Here is a 25,167-nt window from a genome sequence, read left to right as displayed (position 1 = left end):
ACTCTTCTGTCCTGACATACATTCCTAGCTTCCTTCACATCAATACATCAAGACATCCATGTCCTCCGGTTGACGTAGACTTTTGATACAACCAGATTTTAGATTCTGGTTGATCTGTTTGTGCTAAGACTTTTTTGACAGTCCTTATTTCCCATTCACATTTGCCAAACACACTTTCTTAGTCATTCTCTCGCTATCCATTCGCTCTACGTGTTCGTACCACCTTAAAGAACTTTTCTTAATCTTTTCAATTATCCCTAGTTCGGCTTTACATTCCTTTCTAATATGCTCTTTTTTAATTCTGTCACACAATGATTTTCCACACGTTTCCACAATTTCAATGACGTTCACTTTGCTTTCATTATTCTTTTGCCAATTTTGCTTTCATATATCAGTGATGGTACTAGTACTCTGTTGTGAACTGCCAGTTAACCTTCCATGGACATATTTTTATTTGCAATCCTTCTTCTCAAACCATCATTTATTCTATCCTCTGCATTCATCATCCTTTCAATAACTTTATCCACTTTTCCGCCCCTTGAGAGTATGCTTCCTAGGGAATATAAAATTGTTGTACTTGTTCCAGACATTCATCATGTATGTTGTTAATCATGCATTCTGTTACATCTTTCCTATTTTCAAAGATACCTTTGACTTTTTTGGATAAATAATTTTGTGAATGCGTATCATTTTACACAGTCCACATATCAAACATTTGGTGCTAGATTTATAATTGGAAGTGATATGCAGGAGAGGAAAGTGAAAGCAGAGAGGAAAGTACAGTTGCTGTATTATAGCAATGCATATTTTACAGATCTATCTATGCTCATGTAGTATAAACAATCCATACTGTTCTATGCATTTTATTTTGAACACAAAAATAAGATATTTCATGGAATATTATTATTATTTTCAATGATTCATGTCTTAGTGTTGGGAATGTTGTTCGATGGGGTTATAACGCTTTTATCGATTTATGTATTTTTAAAAGTAAATGACGGAAAAGAGTATTAAATTTATGTTCATCTAAAAAATTAAATAAAAATTCGATTTCGGGTTAATTTTTACATTTATTAATTGTTTTTTTCCAACTTAATTTATTATATACAAGTAGAGAGGTAAAAACGATAGAACATATTATTATTGTTTTGAATACTAATATGCTCTGTTGGGATATCGATTTGTAAAAATAACGAACACATTAATTTTAAATCGAAATTTCGGTTTTTAATTAATGTTTTAGCATGTTAATACCACTATTTCTTAAAATCTACTGTGACACGTGTTTCGATGCATTCCGCATCATTTTCAAACACCGTATGGAATATCGTAAAAAATGGTCACCACCGTTTTGAAGTGTCAAATACGCATTGCTATAATACTAAGTAGAATCTACTTAGTCCAAAAATGCAAAAAAAAACGTACTACTAAAAAATGTCCCTTACTGTGTTATTAGTTTGGACAGCCGAATAGAGTTTATTTATGGTCTGCGATTTAGTTTATGTTTAAAATACAGTCTTTTGATTAATTTCCTCGACCATGTTAGAAGTTAAAGTTATTCGTAACGTATTTGGATATACCTGAGAGGCTCGGAGTCCTGTCCATCGCGGGGCTTGCTCTTGGGCTTGTTGGCGCGAGGGCAGCCGGACAGACTCCGGTGCGAAGAGTAGTTGCCCGTCACGTGGCCCGACCCGTCGCAGCCCGGGGTGGGGCACTTGAGCTCCTGCGAGTGCGCCTGCAGCTGCGAGCGGTCCGCCCTGGGGCAACCAGAGAAACTAAAGGATAAATAAATCCGAGTCAGGCGAAGGTTTCTGCCATTACTCCCGTAAAGGCAGAGAATATTTATTTTCCCAAAACCTCTATTTAATCGAGCCACCTAGATTAATTAATTAAGTCACCTTGTGGTAAAATCTTACCATTTTGAATTTAAGTTTAACTTGGTAAATAAATACCATTATTCCTTAAAATCTATTATGACACAATGATGTGAAATGCATCGAAAAACGTGTCACAATAGATTTTAAGAATACCTATTTGTTTCTCCAAAATCTCTATATAATCGATATTCATTGTTTCATTAATTGATTCGGCAGTCACAATGTGGTAAAATCCATCGATTTTTAATATGAGTTTATTTGGTAAATACCACTATTCCTTAAAATCTATTGTAACACGTTTTTCGATGCATTCCTCGTCATGGATGGGGAATGATAATCATGATGATGCGGAATGCATCGAAACACGTTTCACGATAGGTTTTAAGAAATAGTGGTGTTTACCAATTAAAACTTAAATTAAAAATGGATATTTATTGTGTTTAAATGAAACTAGTTGTTTCTGGTTTACTTTCGTTCATTCTGGGCGCCGAGAGCTTGTCGCTTCTGAAAAACTGTTAAAAAAGTACGCATATGTTAATCTTATTTTCGCGTTTCGTTGATTTTTTACTTCTAAACTCTAATGAGTCGGATGAAACAGAAACATGAGATATCCAAACAAGTGTCGACTTATCATTGACTCTTCAGTTGATTGCTTATTAAAATGACGGTAAAAGAAAATTGAGCAAAGCCACTAAAGCAGGAATGTACTTATAAACCTTTGGAAACCCTGATATTAAAAATTATTTTTCGGCAATACAGTGAACTACCAGATTTTCCTATGAAAATAATGACATGAAAGATGGGCGATAAGTTCGTGCAAAAGGAAAAACGCTCGGCAAAATTATGTTAATAGACTTAATAGACAAAAAGGCGGTAAAAATCGTTATTTCAGTCCGTGTTTGCAATGTGATAATTTTTACAAAAACGCAAAACATTTTCAAATATCAATGTTCGCAATTAAGACATCCAGTAGCCCATGAATGAAGGATAAATTGAAAGTTATTTTTACAAAACAATCCTACAAAACAGACAGTAAAAACTACTTCATAATAATTTTAGCGTATGGATTTATATATATATATATATATATATATATATATATATATATATATATATATATATATATATATATATATATAAATACTGCGTGATAAGAAATATGTAATATTATCGATAAGGGTTTAAGTTTTCTATTTAGTATATTTACCGGATGAAATTTAGTTTTGGTATTCATTATCCATAAATAAATATACCTTTTCATTCATGGTAAAGTTATATATCTAAAGAGTTTGGACCAATGAGATAAATGAAAGAAAAGATAAGTCTAATCTATTGGTTAGATCAAATATCTAGCGATAAGCTAGGCAAACATTTTGTATTGGATATTATTTACAAATATTCGTTTACGTATTAGCAGTAGGTACCTACTTTTTATTTATAAAATAAATAAAAAAATGTTTCGAGACATTTGTTGTATACATGCAAATATTATTCAGCCTCGTGTAATGATTAGCAAAGTAGGTTGTGAGGTATTATTCGAATTGTTATTTACTCATCCCAATTTCTAAATCAGTATCCAAGTGTTTTAAAAACAAAAACAAAACTTGTACATTATTCAAGGCATATCATCGCGCTCAATACAAACACGTGAGATGCGCCTTGTGAATAAACATGAGTTTTTTTTTGTAAACGGAAAATAAAATTGGAAAAATGTCCGCGGCGGCAAGACTATGCCCCGAAATAGACACATTGGGAAAGTCGGACTGTGGCTAGGAGCCAAAAAAGAAATGGGGGGAAAAAATCTTACTTGTGTTTATAGTGAAACATTTGCAATGAGCGAGCGAGACGGTCGAGAGAGAAACAAAGCAATTCGTGCGACGCGCGTCGCACCGAACACTTCCACGGCGGGAAACTAACTAACTGACAAAGTGTTTCCTAAAATATAACCCAGAAATATTATACATACAAACTGATCGCGCCGCACTAGCGCCAACTTTTACGATTGCGGTAAATTTATCATCAAACAAGGTAAACATTTATACAAATAATTATTATATTGGTAAGCAGTTGCACATTATACTGTGTGATAATATGTATAAACGCGCCGAGTTGCCACTAAGCTTGACGACACACACGGTTGAGTTTTTATCCACCAGTCATTGCGAATAGTGATGTAATACAATTAAAAACACCACGACTAAAAGAATCATATTATTTTCATTTGTTTATTTGAAAAATGAAATAAATATTCATTTCAAGGTAGGTAGGAGAAAAGATACAAAAATAGGGTGACAGGTATATATAAAGTTTTCCGAACAACTGAATACAACATAAAATAGGAAATAATTTTAAAAATATATACTCAAAAATTACTTTTCTTAGAGAAGTCGTCATTTAGTTAAGTTTTCAATTCGGTTGCCCTTTTTTAATTACCTAACGTCCAAGTGACTCTGAAATCTAGATACGGCTTATGCAATACCTCTTATCATGGACCTACTTAGGCTTCAACTTTTATAGCCTCTACCTAGTTGTGAGTAGATTTATTTTTTATGCTTAAAGTTACTATAATTTCTTGTAATACATGAGCGAAAATTATTTCTTGTTTTAAAACAAAGAATATTTTTCATTTATGTCTTGTTTCTTATTGATTCGTTAAAACGGAAAGTTATGGAAAAAAACGTCTTTTCAATGTTTTACTTTCAACATAAAGGGTTTATTTTTGAATTTATAATAAATCTATGTTACATTCATGCTTATCTGCTGTTGATAAACAAGAGGCGTATACAATGAACGACTAAGCGATAGCAACAAATGTGTGATATTATCAATTGCACTGCACGCGTTCTCGCAAGAAATGCAATCGTCGAGAATGTTTAGGGAATTTTTTAAAATCATAGACCAATCAATCAATCGATGAATCGATCGAAAACTTCAACCTGTAAAAATCGATTCGAGACATCAATCATTCCGAAAACAAAAGTGTATGAAAGATGAGCGTACATCGCTTCTGCACTGATAAACTGTATTGCTAACACTATACTTCTTGACAGCGTCTGTTATTTTGTATTACTTTACAAGCATAGTGAATTGAAACATATTAGAAATGTGTGCTTTCTATTTTCATTATTTTCCATTTAAGCAGACTGAGCCACAGCAAAGCGTGTCCGAGTACAGTTAGTAGTAAATATAATCTCGGTAGTGTGTCCACAATTCGAAGATGCGTTCAACTATCTGTGCTCAGTTCACATCTCGTCTGGTGAACTAACGAATGATAATTATAATAATTATGTACGCAAATTCATACTTAGGGGAGAGTGCCCATGAGTGGGACAGAGGATGAATGGGACAATCGTCCTCCAGCCCAAACTATTGTTACAAAAAAAAAATTAAAATTACCCAACATTAACGCTACGATATTAGACAGATTAATCCTCAAACCTCAGTTCTCGACTGACAGTGAAGCGAGTATGACGTGTTACAATTTTTTGCGTCAAAAAGTAAATTATATATTGCAATTTGATTTTGTTTGTACACATAGGTTATGATAAGTGCTGCAATTGATAATTACAATTATTTAAGTTGGTTTTCTCAGGATATTATAAAGTATGTTTCATCAAATTTACTTTAGAATAAATGTATCGATTTATCTATTTTTCTAAAAATCAGGCATTTCTTTGAATGGGACGCGCGCAGTGATCATGAATGGGACGGTCCCACTCAAGGGAAAATTGCCCCATTCATGGCGAATACTTTCAATTTATATTAAAAATCGTTTGTACTCGTTTGTATTACACGCATTGTAAACATTATATTGTTTTTAGGTTATAATGCCAAAAACACGGCATCGTTCACCAACCATCAATCACCAACGTTCTAATTGAAGCTGCTGTAGAAGAGGTTTTAAATAAAAGCAAAATATTAGGTCGGTTGCAAAGACATATGCAATAGGAAAATTTTCTCTTTATAGACATGTCAAACAAGTAAAGGCTGATAGGAAATAAAAGAGCCTATCAGCGGAAGCTAAACTGGCAGTGCATAACGGAGTCCTGGTTCTAACTCCAATGTATGGAAGTGAAACATGGAGTTGGCAAAATAAGGATGAAAGTAGACTAAATGCAGTCGAAATGCGATCTCTCAGAAGAATGTGCGACAAAACGATGTATGATAGATGTTCGAATAGTGAAATAAGGAAGGAATGCAAAGCTGAGATAAGCATAATCGATAAAATTAAGAAAAATGTGTTGAGATGGTTTGGACATGTAGAACGAATGAGTGAGGATAAAACGGTTAAACAAATTTACTAGGCGAATGTTATTGGAAAAAGGAGCAGAGGAAGACTGAGAAAAACATGGCACGATCAGGTAAGCCAAATAGTTGCAAGTGGTCAGGTTGGAGTCGTAACAATCGGCGGGTATGAGTGAGGAGATGCATGAACGTGGAAGAGGCGAAAAGAATGTTTGCAAAGACAGAGTGGTGTGGCGTTATATTCTTTCTACCTATCCCTGCGGGGAAGCGGCGTGATAGTAAGTTAGTTTTTTTAGTTAGTTAGTTTAGTCTGAAGCGAGAAGAAATACTTTCCACGTATTTACATTCAGCTGGAAGAATATGTTCTACAGTACAGAAATAAATCAGTAAGGGGAAATCAAGTATAATATCTGACACTTCAGAAAAGGACAAGTTTTTGAAAAAACAATTATTGAAGAATGGAAAAAGAAAACCTATAGATAGACCATAAAATAAGCCTAACGCTAAAAGAGTTTTAAAAAAAAACTCAGTTTTCGACTAAATATTTCAATGAGTGATGACAGAGATCAGTTCAGATAAATCAGTTGAAATAGAAGGTGTATCACTGACAAAAACAAAAGGAAAGGAGGATAAGTGTCACATATGTGAAGGAGAATATCAATATAGTTTTATGCAATGGCTTAAATGTAAATTTTGTGGCCCATGAAAAAAAATTTTTTTTTGCCAAAAATGTTGCAAAAATGTTTAGTAAAATTTCTTTTACATGTGTCTACGTATTATACGAAAGTGTCTACAGATGATTTTTGTTTTAAAATATAATTATTCCATCAATCTAGCATTTTAATTAATGTCCCATTCATGGTATACTGGTGTCCCTCTCATGGGAGGGTGTTTATGAATGGGACATTTTAGGACATTATTTGAAATCGATTTTTTAGGCAGTTAGGTTAATTTTTTTAGGAAACAAAGTATGGCATATTTGTAGCTAAAAGATTGAATAAAGAGGAACCACGTTTACTTTTTGTGATTTATTTTACAGAGAAGAACTAAAGAGGCAAAATCAAAAACGTCCCATCCATGGGCACTCTCCCCTACTCGTCATAATGCTGATATATTATAGACACACATTCGCTGATAGAAATTCATTTCAAACGAATGTCTGATGATAATCTGAGGATTATCAGACCGAAAAACGATAAAAAATAATAAAGATTAATCTGCCGAAAAAAACTCAGTTTGAATGCTCGAATATAGCGGTAATGGAGTATTCTTACTACCCGCGAATTTTAAAATTGAAATTATATTAATTTACAAATTTATGAAGCAAAAGAGCTAACCATGTTTCTGTTCCGTAATAACAACAATAACGAAAAACATCTTAACGAGTGAAAAAATATGGTCACGAGCCAAATTATGGAAATGCATTCCAAACTTGACCGGAAATCAACGATTGCGCGCAGACGAATGAGAAGTGTTACCATAATAGGCCGTATCCTGTTTAATAATATTCAGTAGGTATGGGAAGTCGTTCGAATACGAACGGGGCATTATCGCGTTTTTTTATCAGGAAATAAATTAATATTAAAATCACAAAACAATCGGTACTATTCTTGGTGAAATCTGTATAGGATTGGACTTAGTATATACAAATTGTATTAACAAAGTTTAAATTTCAGCTCGTGTATATTCAAATGGCGCGAAAAATATATAAGACAAAATATAACTTCATCATGCGTCACATCTGCGAGAGTCTGTTGAGATCGGTTGACTTTTATTCTTTGGTTTTTAACACATTTTTAAATTACATGCATAAAAAGCAATATGCAGCCATCTCATTAAAATATTCACCGAATATACTTTTTATATAAACTTTTAGTTCTACCTACAGACTTTAGAGATAAAAAAATTGTGAGTTTCATTATTTCCCTCCACTCTCTCGCAGTATGAACTTTGTTAATTTGAATTGTACGTTTTTTGATTACACAAAAAATAATGAATCGATAATAAAATGAGAACTGACAACGGCCAACTTATTACTCAATAACCTATTTGCATTATATTTTGTATATTAAAAGCATTGATAACTTTGTGGTATGGTAATAAAACACTCTCCTTACCATCCATTGTTTACTTTGTGTAATACAACTTTAAAAAAGTGGTATTACACAAAGTAAACAATGGATGGTAAGGAGTGTGTTTTTTTTTTAAATATGCATTTTTGCTAAAATAATCCTGGGACTAGTGTGTGCGGGTCAAGGAAGTGTATATTTTTTTAATAAACAAAAATATAATATCATGTAAGAACTGACCTTGCCAGACTACATAATTTGATAGCCTATTAAATTATTTATTTAAAAGAAATCCCTGATATATAATACGATCTACGTGGGTTGCCTTTCAAGCTCTTTCTTCTTGCTTGCAGTCTGTTCTACGTCAATTAGGATAAAGGTTGGTGTTTTCGTACGAAGAGTAATTACTTTAATTAACAAAACGGGGCTGCCGCGCCGTACCGCGTAGGTGTTGCCAGCAAGAGGAGTTTTAGATGCGCTTAAAATGGATATTGCGAATGCGATTAGGATAGCGTAATAGAATAAGCTCCTCCGGGGGTGCATCACTGAGGGAAGAGGCACCTACCTGCCTCTCCCCCGCCTGAGTAGCGCTCTTGCTGGATGCAGCGAATATTTGTGATTCCAATTCGTTCATTTAACCTTCACGCCCTGTCTCCTGTTGGAGTCGAGTGCCAGGAATTGCTAGGAATTAGGTCGTCGTTTAGCGAGACGGCTCTGCAGATAGACCGAGTAATTTATTATGTAAGATTAATTGTAAATTAGCGAAATGAATTAATTAAAAAAAAAAAACAATTGAAATTCCGATAATATTCACAGTTCGATATTCTCAGAGTTTGAGACCGTAAAGTATATTTTTTTTAGTAACATCTCTAAATACCCAGTGTAATGATTGTAGAAAGAAAAAGTGAAAAGCAGGTTGGCGGGTTTGCCGAGAGGTTGGCCGAGAGCACATTATTATCCTTCGGTGGCGGTGCGTGTCGTATTGCAGGCAATATTCGTCGCTGTGAATGGAAATGGCACATATGTGAGAAGATGATGAGGAAGAGGAAGAGGCTGCCAACCTGGGGTCCTTGGGCTGCTTGTCGTGCGGCGGCAGGTGCTGCGGCGGCGGCATGGAGTAGCACGCCGTGCCGGGGCTGTAGGCGGCCGGCGCGGGCGGGTGCGGGTAGGCGGGCGGGTACGCGGCCCCGCACTGGTACTGGTAGGGCGCGTACCCGTTCCCCGGGTACTCGGGCTGGGCCATGCCGTACCCGGGATGCGGACTCGCCGCTGCGTAACCTATTTATTACACAAAATATGGGTTAAAATCATCATTGCTCCTAGATATGACTCTTGCTACCACATGAAAATTGGAAAACATTCAAATAATTTGGTTTTCAAATTTTTGTTGGGTTTTTGATCATCTCCATTCAGGTCAATTAAGTAACCAACAAGCATAAGCTATAATATCGTTTCTCTAAACATATTAGAAGCAGGCATTATTCCTTCAAATGTGATCTTTAAATGGACCTGCAATCAGAAAGTAGAAAAGTACCTATTCAAAAAGTAGGCATTCACTGTGGTTACCCTTTATATTAATTTACAAACGCATACGAAAGATGGTTAAAGAAATGAGAGATAGTCTTTATCGCATGATTTCGACGATGTTATATTTTGTGATAATATTTTCAAAGAAATACATGACTTATCAGAGAAAAAAAACACAAAATTTCCAAAAAATCAATCTGTGGTAGATAATCAAAAAAGGATTTATCAAAAGTTGCTTTTAAATAAAACTTATCAATTATAAAAAATCAGCACAAGTTATCTAACAGGCATATTTTGAAACGACTTGACCATGTAAAAAATACAATACATTATACATATCGTAGTCATACAGGAGAACAAAACCGTGTTTACAAAAACGTGATCATTGACTATTTGATATCTTACTAGCTTTAATATTGTCCTGAAAAAATCCCAGAGCGATTTTAAACTCGGAAGTATAATAAAATGACTTGTTAAAAATGAAAAACTGCATTGATGTTTATTTTCTTGCCAAGCAAAAGTGACTTAAATGGCCCTCCTGAACGTTTTATGTTTTTTTAGTTGGTCACTTTCTCCTGTACGACTGCGATATGTATATTAAAATCAAACACAATTTCTCTTCAGATTTTTTAACGATTGATTTATAACTTTAAATTTTTAATAATTGTATTTTATAAACGTTTACAAATACAAGATATGGGTAGTTTTACGTGAAGTATAAAATTTACCCGGGGACATAGAGTTTGTACGTTTCTGGTAAGAATTTAGGCGGGAAAACTGCACAAAGGGCCGTGTATAGTATTTTACAACATTTTTTAATTTCGTCCCGATACGCGGCAGCACATCAGCACCATGTTAATAATCGTCCCGGTCGCGAAATGAAAAACAAAAAAGCGCTCGCAAATGCCCGAACCCCGGGCAGGTTTCGGGCAGAATAAAAAAGGTAAGTTAACAGGCCGCCCCCGGGGAAACTCTTACGGGATAAATCAAATATGCGAAATGTGAATATTCCATTATTAGGGCCGGTGGGGAGTGGCGAGTGAGGGGCCGGATCAGGCGTGAATCACAATCGCCTCAAAATTAAATTTGAAAATATTTATTTCAAAATTAAACATTATTTTGTTACATTTTATACAACATAGATAAAGTGGAATACTGACCAAACGTGGATCACAATAGTCTCAAAATCAAATTTAAAAGTGTTTATTTCAAAATTTAACATTGTTTTGATATCTCAACATAGATGAAAAGAAATCGAAAGTCTTCCATATTCCTCTTCATCTGGGTTGAGATATCAAAGTTAAAAATAACTCCTAAGTGGAGATAATCAAGATTTGTGAACAAGTATTTGGACATACACAAAATTATTTTGTTGGTTCGGTAGAGGCTTGAAAGTGAAACCGGTGACGGTGAGTTGTACATATACTTATCATTTTATAAACAGTGTCGTTTTACGTTCGAACACAACTTGATTCCTATTTTTAAACACAAGCCGCTTAGGCTTATTAGAACAAATGAATTGAAATCAAGTATTTTTAAATATATATTTTTATTCAGGAAGCAAACAGCGTCATAAGTAATATTATATACGTAAAAATTAACAAATTCTTGTAAAATAGTTCCTACTAAAAAATATGTATATTGTATAACAATGAATGGAATTACAAGTAATGTATATGTTTTTAATTAAAATTTTACTAGGTAAACACTAATATTCATAAAAATATAATGTTTCACGTGTTTCGATGTATTCCGCATCATTTTCAAACACGGTATACGTGAAAATTATGCGGAACGTATATTCTATAAAGGTAAGAGTTAAGAGAAAAAAATTCAGCAGTGCGGTTGTCAATCGTGAATAGAATGGTGAATGTTACACCTATGTAAAGTGATCACTTAACCAGCCCATGACAAGTCATAAACCCTGTAAATACCGAGACTTCAATCATCATCTTCATCTACGTTGGGATGTTAAAATGTAAAATGTATTTTTTTTAAATTTAATATCTTAAAAAGTGCATTCTTCCTATTTCGGCCCTGTAATCTAGCATGTAGGTATCCGTAGGCGCGCGCTCGCGAGCTACGAGTAGCTAGATCGCGTAGGTACCCCTTTCCCTACAAGTTGGCGATGTTTTAATTTAACACATCGCGTTCCGCCGTCCCCGAGGAGCGTCCTCCCCCCCCTATTGATAATTTACAGCGACCTTATGGCGGGAATTTTTCACATTTTTTTGTTTTGCTTTGCATAACAAAAAGCGATCGGTCCGAAACAAAAGAACGCGGTGTTTGAGGAACGATCGTAGGAAAACCGAATGTGCTCATGCGTAAGTCGATCTCAATAAAGCGAAATGTGAAAATTTATAATAAAATTACCGGGAAACGCCAGTTAATATGCTAATTCATAATGTTATATATAATTAAAATCATTGGAGGTGACCATTTGACCAACCCGTTTTGATGACAATGCACAATCGTCATTGGAAGAACGTTTTGTAAACAATTGGAAATAAATCGACAAGGTCGTTTTGATGTAACATTTCATTAATTATACGATTAATTAAAAATACTCGTATTTCGATACGTCCTTGTCATTATATCCGATTTAATTTAAATTAATAATATTTTGTTCACAAACGATGAACGTTAATGTTTGTAAAAAAATATTTACTTATTATAAAATTCTCAATACATATAAAAATAAGTTGGTCGATTCAATTGTATACCAGAAAACTTTTTAATACTGCGGGAAAAAGATGCAAAGGAGTATAATTACAATTTTTTATTTATTTATAGGTTTATCTACGGGTAAAATATTAAAAAATTATTAAAAAAATTGAAAAGAAAATGATATAAATATTCATCAAATATGCATATACATATGCGTGTATTTTATTGGTCACTATAGCTTATTTATTTTGTGGAAAAATAAATTATTACAACACGATAAGTGTTTGTAAATTACATTTTTATACAGATTGTGTTCTATTTATTATTAGACAAGCAAACGAATAAATCTCGAAAAACGTGTTTAAAAGAGAAAATTATTAAAAGAGCAAATAAAAGTGGCTAATTGTTATTAATATCCCTCAAACGTTTTTTCAATACTGATCATATGAATTATCCGTTACTTTAATTAAAACTCTCACCATTTAAAAATACTTTATTTAATTATCGACTCTTAATTTGCAGTGCAATACAATTAATACCTTTCACATAATCTGTCCACGATATTACCACGACGAATAATATTTTTTTTTGAGAAAACAATTAGTTGAATTTCTTGAACGGAAACGAGTTAAAGAAAATGTTGTGAAAATTACTCAGCTGAATTAAAAAAGGAGAAAAACAAATTAACTGTCTGGCAAAAGTCTAAGGCCGTGGTTACCTTTTGCGGTAATGAAAATGAAAAGTCGAAAGCCAATTAAAAATGTATCTCGGGGACAGGGATTTTTTTCTGCCTTGAAAAACTTATATCAAACAAACGTTTGATATAAATTGAGCTTTTGCGGCTTCGTCTGGTAAATTGTAAAGAAAATCAACAATATCTGTCGTGTTATGCAGTTGTCTACGTTGACGTAGGGAAAGGTGTTGCTAAAGGCTAATGCCCTGAACCAATATACGTGGTCTTTTACTGTAGTAAAAATTAATTTCTAACCAAACCGCAAATATAGCATATTTTTATTAGATTTAAGTTTTGTACTGAAATTCTTGGTCTGCAATTAATAAAATGAAACAACAACTGTTTAGTCTTTTTCAATTTTACATATTATATTTGACATGTGATGTGTATTTTATTTGGGTTCGTTTTTACATCATCAGACTGGTGGGAGGCTAGACAAAATTCTGTATTTTATAATACTACACAACAAGGCAGGGTTTGAAAGCCATCATTTCATATAATTATTCTGACAAAATGTCATAAAAACTTAAATATCATGTTGATAAGGAAAACTAACAGAAATGTTATAATTCAGAGAACACAAGACTTCCCATACAAACGTGTAGTGGAAAGAGTATATTATTTAAATATACGTTCAAAAATCCTTTTCTATACTAAAATTAATATAAAATCCTGCACAAAATCATTATCATAACTTGTAATTATGATTATAATATCCTTGTTAAATTAATTTTGTCAGAACAATCGTATAAAATAATGGCATGATTTTAAAAACCAAAACGAATCGAAAAAATTGTGTGTTTTTTTGGCATTTGGCGGAAATCAAACCCGCGACACTGGGTACATAATCAAGTGCTTACCAAAACTATGCTATAGCTCGTTCAATTATGTAGGTGTTAATATTTCCATGATGAATTCAATTTTTTTTAGACACATAAAAAAATTACCAAGTGATGAAAAAAATACAATGTATGGGTAGTTGCATTCCCGCTCGCAATTTTCACAATTTTCTGAAAATTTTAAGCGATTTTATAGAATCGAGCAGATTCTCCACATTCCATACTAACAAGTGAGTGAAAAATGTAAACAGGATTTTATTTTATGTGAGATTAGTAAAAAAAGTGCAATAATGAGTTCACACCAGTATTGAAATATTATACTTAAGCACGAAAAGTAAACAAGGCACTGAAAACAATACAAGGAAGAACACAATGGCTGTCGGTTAGCAACGGCAGTGGGATTCATGAAAAAATAAGTCGCCGAGTGTGAGGGGGCAGGGGGTGTGTAACGTTCGTCGGATACGGAAGCCATGTGCTCGTTTTATATTTTTATTTTTTAATAAAAAAAGAATAACGGGCACGCCGACAATTTTATCGCGGCGGCCGCGCTCAAAAATCGAAAGAGCGTCCGGAATTTCCGCCAGAGCTGAAAAGGCTCCGAGCCATTCCCGCTACATTGTGGAAAAGTCGGGATATTTTGGAAAAACGAAGAAATAATAATTACAGCATGGTGGCGCTGCGGAAAATCTTATTGTGCTCTATTTATGCCGTAATATGGTCAATGCACAGGACACTAAATGGTCTAAGTATGTATAAATAATATATTTTTACAACCAATCGATTGATAATTAACAAAAAGGACATGTGAGATGAAAAATATGTTTGGCATAAAAAATAAAAGTTGATGTATTTTTTGTCGCATACATACTCTCTCGATACAAACTCTCAACGGATGAATACAGATACTTTCAAATGTTTATTAATTTTCTTTCAAAAGCAATCAAAGTAACTCTACTATCCATACACTATATATGCTAAGAAACAAAATATTAAGTTTTGTTGATATTTTGCCACTTTTATTATTGGCGCCTTGTTGGAGTTGGTTTAATCAAATTTAGTTTTGTATATTATCATATACACATAAAAAAAACATACAGAAATACACACATTACACACACACACACACACACACACACACGCACACACACACACACACACACACATGCACACACACACACATCCACCCTTCCACCCCCCCCCCACACACACATTTCTTGCGTTGCTTTCGTAATTGATCCGCATCTCTATAATTTTCTTTAAAAAATAAACAGTTAGATAAAGCTGACTTGATTTTTTAACATCCACTACGAATACATGGGCGTTACTTAAATGTCCGTAGATGGATTGATTTTTTTTGTACTTGAATAAAAATAAAACCAAAAAAATACCGTATTTCGACTTACTTAGATAAATAAATATATATTGTATAAAAAAAAAACAAATATTACACAAAGAAATTAAAACTCACTGCAACTTTTCCATGATCGTGTTGTATTCGTATTATATTCAAAATATTCGATTTATTTCGTAGATTAAAGAATTTCTGCCCTTGAAAACTTTCTGGGTCGGATTTTGAGAAAATAAAATTTCAATGTAATGAGTTTAACAAGTAATTTTAACCATTTTTTATGGATGTTTAACTGATGGCCATCATTCGGCAGTGAGAAAGATTTTTTTCTACTTAAAAATAATTTTGAGCGATTTTTATTATCTGTATTTAATAGATGTATCCATCAAGTAACAAGCAAAAAACGATAAATAATTAACTGACTTTCTTAAATTCTTACGAATAATTACATTGATCATTGTATGGAGGTTTCTAGACAATTCTTGGAGGATTTGTTTTAGAACGCGCCTTAACATGAAGGAACAGTAGATGCTTCCACTGTCCATTCACGAATTGATTAGTGACAAGTAATGAAATTTTAAAACAATTTAGATTTGGGTTGCATTTTATCCCTTAAGTTCTAAACGTAGCACTGTTATTGACAGTAAGATGTTCCGACACTCCGACATTCAAAATGGATGAATTGAATTTTTTACATGACTTGTTGACAAAGGTAAAAATGAAAACCAAATTCGATAAATTTGATATTCTGTAGTTTCCTGAAAAGCTAATATACAAGCGTGAAATCTCAAGACAATATTTGAAACAGATTTTTTTGCTGTCAAAATGATGTAGGTAAGCTGAATTTTTTAGTCAACATGCCCCAGAAGATTTTACAACCGTATCTTATATTCGACGAAAGATGGGAAAATAGCTTACCGGCAGGATCTCGGTGGTAGGCGTCAAGGTAGGGATGCGAGCCTCCGCTGTCCGGGGTTGATTCCCGGCTGTAGGCAGCCACGGCCCCGGGGAATCCTCGCGCTCTGCACCACGCATCACTGTATGCAAACAAAAAGGAAACGTTTGCATCAAACCGTAAAAGGTTCTTGAAAATATTCAATAAATTTATTATTGTGTCGTTTTCATTAAAATATCTAAAAGCTAAATTAACTAACTAACCATGACACCGCTTCCCCGCAGGGGTAGACAAAGAGAATAGATCGCTACGCTAATGCAAACAAACTTCGTCTTTTCAACATTCACGCTTCTTCTCATAAATACCCGCCGATTATTTTACGACATTTGACCTGACCGCTTTCAAGTAATTTAAATACTTGATTATGCCAAGTTTTCCTCTGTAACTCCACAAGTAATGTTGCTGTATCTTGGCCATTTCGTAGAGTTGTGTGACTAGAATTAGTCAACTAACGAAATACGTTTAAAAAATCGGACAATCGAACTAAACCTTCATTTGATTTCTAAATCACTTTTTTGTTTAGATTTTCATTTGACTCATCGTTAAAAGGGGGTTTCGGATGTATGAAAATGCCAAATAATGAACTGACCCGTGGGGTAGTCTCGAGACGCTCAGGTCGAGCGTCTGCCCCTGCGGCGAGGGGACCTGCGGGCTGGCGGCCATGTGCGAGTGGGGGCTTCCCCCTCCGGCCCCGCCGCCAGGAGAGCCCCGCGCGTGCCCCCCTCCGCCGCCCCCGTACTGAGGAGATGCGTAGGCACCCTGGAAAAAAGCGATCACCATACATGAAAGATCCAAAAGAAACAAAGATCCAAAAGAACAAATTTAACTTCGATACGACCCAAATAAGGTTCGATCGAATAAATGATTATACCCATCACGATTCTAAGTAGGTGTATGGTATATTTGTTTGAAAATGAAGGAAAATTTGAAGGTTCTAACCTGGGGGCTGGTGGAGGTGATGTTAGACGTGGACAGGTCCATGACGGGACCTTCGCGGGGGGAGGGAGAGCCTCCCTTCATTTGCGCCTGAGCCTGCGCGGCGGCTATCTTCACCGACAAGTTAATTGCGGAGAAGCCGGGGGGCACAGCGCCGGTGGAGGGGTCGTAGTGGTACATGGGTCTGCAAACAGGGTGCGATTAGTAAACGGAGAAATAGAGAGAATCGAGTGATGTTTTGCATTATATTTCGCGATTATAATGGTTTATGCGTTGCTCGCGTCAACGTTGGACTAATCTGATATGAAATGGCGGGCTCGCATTTACTGAAGTTAATCTATAGTTCTGATGCGTTCGTTTTGCTGGTGTATGTAATTTTTTGTAAATTACCTCGGATATATCGGTCCCGTGCTCTGTTCTTGTTCGGAATGATCCGTCTTGAGGAGTGGCGCCGGCGGCAGCGTGTGCTCCTGGTATCTGTCCTCTTCCAGAGGAGCCATGTAAGGATAAGGAGCTCGCTGCTGCAGGCCGCAAGCTCCGCCTCCGTTGGACGGCTCGTAGCGGTCGAAGGCTCCGGCTCCTCCCTCGTACGGCCTGTGGCCTTCGTACCCTCGGCCGGACATGTCCGAGTAGCTAACGACGGGGCGCGCCAGGCCAGAGAGCTCGTTCATCTGGGCGTAGGAGCGCACGTAGGCGTCCTCCGCCGGCGGGGGGGCGTGCTCGTAGGGCGAGCGCTGCGCCTCCGGGGGCCCGTAGCCCGGCGGGGGTGGCGGCCCCTGCTGGTGAGGCACCCCTCTCGCGGCCATGGTCTCCATGCTCGAGACGGACGACGAGTTCGAGTCGTGGTTCAGGTAGTCGTATCTCTGGCTCGGCGGCGGTGGCGTGGACCGACAGGAGCGCGTCTCTTGGTCCGCCTTGGGCTCTGTCTTCACCCGGAAGGGGCTCACTCTCTCGGGGGTCTGGGGCCTCCGGATCGGCTTGGAGCCGTAGAAGGAGTCCAGCGGCTCGGGCAGGGGAGGGTAGCGGATTCCCAAGGGTTGTCCGCTCACTCTGGTCGGACTGAAGTCTGACTGACCGCTGGAAACTGTCGGGAGTAGAGAAAAAAATTGTTAATCCAGGGACAATTAAAAACATGTTTTGTATTTTTTATTTGATATTGTAAATTTTACCATTTTTAACATTGTGGTATGGTATAAAACTATACCACATATAACACTTTTCTTATCATTCTTTGTGTAATACTATTCGAAAACTACATCACGACTGCCGCTTTTGGGATAACCATTCCCTCGTCATATTATTTGTTGTTTTGGCATCCACTTTGTGGTAAGACATGATTATATTTTAAATAAAATACTCGTTTTCTACCACATGGGTTAACCACGTGATTTTTATTATTATTTCCTTATCAGGTCAACTATAGACTAGTCTACAGTTGACCAAACGAGGGAACGACCAAAACCGGTAGTGGTAAAGTAGAACTTTTGAGTGGTATTACGCAAAGTGAACGATGAATTATAAGGACAGTGTTACATAAAAAATACATTGAAAATAAATAGTCGAATGAAAAAAAATCTAATGAGTATAAAAATACACGTAATTACAAATCCTGTTAATATTTGACCTAGTAACGAACATTCCATAAAAATATATCAGGTCGCCCTCATTTACTATATATCCGACCCTCATGCAGTAAAATTCTGATTTTGCTATTGTTTTTTTCCAGAGTTTTTGCAACGTCTAGTATTAAAAGGGTTTGTGAAAACGGATATAAGAATATGTAAAACATGTATTTGAATATTGTTTTTTGAAATTATTTATTGAATGTATGAAATAGGTTTTAGTAATATCTGGGAACGTATGATAAACGCGTTAATTACGTATTGTAGATTGAAATTAACTTAAGTTGTATTTTGTGAAAAAAAGCTGTAATAACATCCTGATTACACGGATCGACAATCGGTTTTAAAATGCCAACATCCTTAAAAATAAACATCTGAAAGTAATTTCGATATCTCAACAAAGATGGAGAAGACTTTGAAAGTCTGGGCAGGGTTTACGATCTGTCATATGCTGGTTTATAACAATGCATGGTGTCGAGAACACTTGTATAATACCACTTATTGAGTTTTATTTCATAAAACACGACTAGTTTCGAAAACTATACCTGTTCTTATCTACAGGTGATGAGTAAATTAGTGTAACTAGTCGTGTTATGAAATAAAACCCAATAAGTGGTATTATACAAATCGTAGTCGTACAGGAGAAAGTGACCAACTAACAAAGCGTAAAATGTTCAGGAGGGCCATTTAAGTCACTTTTGGTTGGCAAGAAAATAAACATCAATGCAGTTAGTCATTTTTAACAAGTCAATATATTATACTTCCAAGTTTGAAATCCTTTGGGAATTTTTTCAGGGTAATATTAAGCCAGTAATATATCAAATAGTCGATGATCACGTTTTTGCAAAAAATAACACTTGGTCACTTTCTCCTGTATGACTACGAAATGTTAAATTAAACAAAAATGTCTTTAGATCTACATTACGTAAATAACGGCAGAGGTGGGTAATGTTGGGAATCGCATCGCAGTATTGAGAAGCGGTTTGGTGTCGAGATTTTGTTGAGTTGGGTTCTGACCTGAAGACGCGACGTGCGGGCTCCTCGCGCGCAGTAGCGCCGCGTGCTGGCGGTGGTCGCGCGCCGCTGCCTTGCGTGCCGCCGCCGTGGGACAGCCTGAGAGGCTGCGGTGGGTGCTTCGGTTGGAGCTCACGTGACCGCGTCCGTTACAGCCTTCCGTCGGGCACTTCAAGATCGTCTCGTGCATCGCCAGGACTACGCGGGGGTACACAACACACAAGCCTCCAATCAGACTGAGTATAATCAACTAAGGACGCGACAACGCGCAGGTAATAAAAGAAAAAAAACTACACCCCGAAATGATCGAGAATTGAAACTCACTTTAGAAAATGAATCCCTCGGAATTCAAGTTTTAAAAAAAAACTATCATTACGTTCTGAACAAAAAATTATCCAGTATATATCAATAGTTACGTACACACCATGACAAGGCCAAATTTGGATTTATTTAAATATTAAGTCTGGTGGATATACTTTTTGTTTAGATCAAGCTAAATTTCACGAAAAAACATCACTCGAAAACACATAGTAAACGCAAACAATAACAACTTCAAAAAACAAAATACAAAAAAATATAAAAATAAATATTTTCAACCATAGCGGGTAGAGAGTTGTCTTAGTACAACAAAACAAAAGTTACAATATAAAAGTTAGAAAAAAGAGAAATTTTACCGATTCCTTCCACTTTCCTCGATTCGACACGTGGCGGAGAAACGAACTCAGAAATACAAACTAAAAGAAAAATAAAAAGAACCCGAAGTCCGCGATTACCTGCTTAGCTCGGGGGGTTGGTTATACTCAATGATGGTCGGGTGCGGGAACCTCTCATACCGCGATAGGAATATGAACTGCGGGTTGGGGAAAACAAAAATAACAACAAAAAATGAAAGAAAAACAAACAATGATTCAAATGAAAAATACTACAAATGAAATAATATAATCTAAATAATGCATGAAAACAATGAATACAAGCTAAAGACTGTTCTCTAACCCGCCAATAAACACAAAATATTGATCAAATAAAAAAGAAATAAAAAGCGAAGCAATGATTACTAGTGTTGAAAGTTTAAATATATATTACACATAAAAAGGACTTATATGACTTTTACTTACTCTCAGGAGTGACTTTGTCCTTTCTGGGGCAACCGGACAAGCTGTTAAAAACAAACAAAAAAGGATTAAAGAAATCCATATTAAAAGCATTGTTATCTTTGTGGTATGGTAATATAACACTCTCATTATCATTCATCGTTCACTTTATGTAATACCACTTAAAAACGCTACTTCATGACTATCGGTTGAACCGTTTCATCATATAGTCTACATTTGACTTGATGATGGAATGATTATTTTGAAACCGTTAGTCATGAAGTAGTGTTTTTAGGTGGTAAAAAACACTTCATGTTTTTAGGTGGTAAAAAACACTACTTCATGCGACAAAGCGAACGATGAATGATAAGGAGAGTGTTAAAGATATCCGTTTAAAATTATCATCTTCTGGCAATTTGTAGCACTTAAGAAAATATATTTTATATTGAATTTATATAAATTTTAATTATTTATATAAAATGTTTGTCACCTTCTGTGGTGTGAATAAAGCCCCGTGACGTGACCTTGTCCATTGCAGCCGGGTGTCGGACACTTGTTTCCTTCTGAAAATAAATAAATAATCTCAATGTACTATTTTTTTTTAAATAAAAACCATAAGTGATCGTGACCAAAATATACGAGTTTACACAAAATCGACCATTAAGATAAAATGTGAAGAATAATAACCTTGGACCACAAATATAATGGTCGTATTGCGTTATAAATTTTGGATCGAAAATAAATCGAGTTACATAATTCAAGTAAAAATTTACGAATTCAAGTAAAGTGAGAGAATTTATGGTCAAGAGAAACAATGAACGTAATGGAAAAAGAAAACTTAAGTAAGAATTTATGAATGAGAGAAAACTATAAAAACGTAATATATAGGTTGCCCATCAGAGATAAATCGGTGCTTTCGCAGTTATTGTTTTAAATCGAAGTTAGTGCGCACTTTCTACAATCGTTTGGGAGTGAATAAAATATAGCTCTTATTCTTGTTATTATTAATGTCGATTTGGTATATGGTAATTATGTGTTATCGTAAAACCTCGATATAACAAACCTCTATTTAACAAATTTTAGATATAACGGAAAAAAATTCGGTAAAATGAAAAAAAAGACTTTATATTATATGTGCTTAAATTCAAGATTCGCCACATGTAAACAATGTTTAGCGGCCATGATAATCATGTCATACGTCAATCACTAGAATTTGAGGCATATATCAAAAATGAAGTTACCATTAGTAATATCACATCTCGACGATCAAATAACATTTCCTGACTATTTGCCAGATAACGAAGTTTGGCTTTATTATACGCATTTTCGTAATTTTAGAGAGTTGATTATTAAAAAATCAGCAAACAGTGCGAATAAATTGATTTCTTTTTCAATGCAGGATTACCGAAAGCATGCGCCTCGATATCAAACAGCAACGTCACATCACGAGTGTACGAAGACAATAAACATAATTTAATTTGTGTTTTGTATTGTTTATTTATAAAACTTAATACAATATTAATGTTATAAAAAAATAGTTTTTTGATATATTTTATACCTTTTTTAATATAAATGACTTTCGGCTTCAACCCCCTTCCCCTAATTAGTCCATTATATCTAGGTTTTAATGTAATAAAAACAGACAATATAATACGGTAAGTACATTAAAAAAATAGTTTTAAAAGAACAAAAAAGATAATGACGGGTTTGTTGTCGTATGGCGCTTTCTGTCGATACGCCATTCATTAAGATCATCAGAGATTTTTCAAAAGGTCATATGCATGAACACCTGAGTGACACAATGCGTATATTTTTTTTTATATAGCCTAGATCCGTATTTTATAGCGGACGTGCTTTTATCTTCTCCCGGTGTAGCTTCCCCACTAGGTAGGCGTTCTGGGGAAAAAACGAGGAGCAATAAAAAAGACGTTAACAACATACAGAGGTCCACACGTGGGCGGGCTGACATCTGATCTGCGCAGGCACCGCGGGAAGGGGAACACTCCCACCCGGCAGTTGCGGTTTCTTTTTACACGCGGAAAAGAAGCGAAACGATTTTTCTTCCGGATTTGCCCACCCGAGGCTCTGATAGGCGGGTAGGGCGGCGCGGGGCGCGGCGGGCGGCGGGGAAGGGCGGGGTCGCGCCGCCGCCCTGCGGACCGTGGCCTTTCTTTTTGCTTACTTTCTTTTCCGCCTGCGACCCCCGCCCCCGTGGCCGCCCTTGGCGCTGGCTCGAGGACACCGCCTACGAACGCCCACGCCTTCAAAATCAACCTGGAGGATTAGTAACTTAAATTGTTTTCGATTCGATATACCTACTATGCTGTAGCGGCAAATAAATAACCTAATGCAGAGCTAATTCTGTTATTTTCTTTGACAAAAATCGTTTCAAGAGTACTTATAGTATTTTACACTATGGACTTATTATTTTTTAACATCTCAATATTTTGAGTGTATCCAAATACTTCTTTACAAATCTGGATTATCTCCAATAAAGCGTTATTTTTTTAACATAATTTTTTGACATCTCGACATAGATGAAGAAAACTATGGAAGTCTATGGCCATTCACAGGGTTTACGACCGTCATAAGCTTGGTAAAGTGATCGCTTTACACACGTGTAACATTCACCGATTCTACCCATGATTGATAACCACACTACTTAAACTCTTGAAACTTCAGGATATATTGATCAAACTCGTAACGCAGTATGCGCGAGTTCACAATGGCCGTCTATGGTGGGATGCAGAAAGCTTTGTATTAAGCAGAGACTCTTTCTATTTGTAGTGAGGTTAACATCCTGGATTATATGCAGTCGTGGTATTGTTTAAAAACCTTTCTTTTAAAATAACTGCCCACGGTATAATTACAATTATAAAAGAGCATCTTCTCATGGTATTTATCCAATATGAGTCGTCGACTTGTATCGAGCCTAAAGTCGTCGACTTGTATCGAGCCGACTTGTATCGAGCCTATGGTCAGGGTTCGAACCCCAATCTAACACAGTTTGACTCCTATATTCAAACAAGCCTAGGATTTCCGGAAAATAGTATAAGCATATCTAAGGATTTTTTTAAAAACAAAAAAGGTCCAGGAACTCACTTATAAACTCCCAAAAAAGGTCCCGGAACTCACAACAAAATAAAAAATATTCAAATATCATTTAAATATTCATTACAATACCATATTTTATCATTTTGACGAATTATATAAATACAGATTAGAATTACGTAAGCACAAACATTGTTTCGTCTAATTGATTTTGAAAATTAAAAATATATATATCTTATCCATGAAAAAAGTTGTCGGAATGCCGTTCCACCACGTTACATAAAAAAAGTCCTGTGGATATCACATATTTCAATATTAATATACACGTCAACAAAAAATCGTAAGTCTAAAATAAATACACAGTATTTTTTGAAAAAAAAAACATAGATTTTTATTATGTTGGTATGATAATCGAGATTTATGATAATTGTATACAATTATGTATACTCGTACATCTAAAGGGGTGAAATACTCATAGTAAAACAAAAATATGTAGTATTGCGCATAACACTCAGTCAATTTGGAAGTTATACCTATATCTTGTATAGGTACAAGTTGTAGGAGAACTAATTAAAGATTGCATTACCGTCTTATTTACACAGAAAGTTTCGCAAAGTATCCGGCGCAATTAAACTCAAACAGCGTTCAAAAGTCTAACATAAAACAAGACGTGTGTATTTATTCTCGGAAACTAGTAAAATGCACTCGCTGACGTCTGTCTGTTGCAGTAATCAACGCACGAGACTTTTCTTAATTGAAAGCCTGTTTTACTTGTCGCTTCTCGTCAAGTGTTTGTCTTTCGGGTCTGTACGTTTTATGGAGAGAGAGATTCGAGAAATAACGTACTTATTTGGATTTGCCAAGAGATACAAACGTAAGACGGTTATTCAAAACGAATAGATAAACTTAAAATTTATCGTCCTTAATGAAAACGAAAAGAATTTTATGATCATAGTTCTGTAGGTTGAAATTCCGGTATAAAAGCATCAAAAAGACAGAATCTAATGAAGCTTTCTTATTTTCAAAGCCCCCCAAAAGAATAAAAGAGATACAAAGAATAAAACTTTCGAGACAATGTTTATAAACAGAAGAAATATCCAAGTTAGAAGTCGATCACGATAAATATATTTGCCAACAATAAAACCCACTAAACATGACAGATTCAATGAGGACCGTGGCGGAAGTTCGGTGAC

General features: G+C 35.5%; 1 protein-coding gene across 1 annotated transcript in view; it reads right to left on the bottom strand.

The window, feature by feature from the left end:
* Positions 1-25,167, bottom strand: part of LOC148311258 (uncharacterized) — a 44,680-nt gene that overhangs the window by 5,470 nt on the left and 14,043 nt on the right. The window contains exons 3-11 of the mRNA XM_088256966.1: positions 21,414-21,486; positions 20,948-20,988; positions 19,836-20,030; positions 17,587-18,280; positions 17,200-17,380; positions 16,850-17,019; positions 16,224-16,342; positions 9,253-9,469; positions 1,581-1,757 (exon numbers count right to left, since the gene is read on the bottom strand). Of these exons, the coding sequence (XP_088113092.1) occupies positions 1,581-1,757; positions 9,253-9,469; positions 16,224-16,342; positions 16,850-17,019; positions 17,200-17,380; positions 17,587-18,280; positions 19,836-20,030; positions 20,948-20,988; positions 21,414-21,486 (1,867 nt within the window). The remainder of the gene's footprint in view (positions 1-1,580; positions 1,758-9,252; positions 9,470-16,223; positions 16,343-16,849; positions 17,020-17,199; positions 17,381-17,586; positions 18,281-19,835; positions 20,031-20,947; positions 20,989-21,413; positions 21,487-25,167) is intronic.

Source organism: Brachycentrus maculatus, unplaced genomic scaffold, assembly GCF_059751285.1.
Source record: "Brachycentrus maculatus isolate JH-2025_06_01 unplaced genomic scaffold, ASM5975128v1 h1tg000069l, whole genome shotgun sequence".
NCBI classification, from domain to species: Eukaryota; Metazoa; Arthropoda; class Insecta; order Trichoptera; family Brachycentridae; genus Brachycentrus; species Brachycentrus maculatus.
The sequence above is the reverse complement of the archived record's forward strand: the minus strand, read 5'-3'. Positions and strand labels throughout refer to the sequence as shown.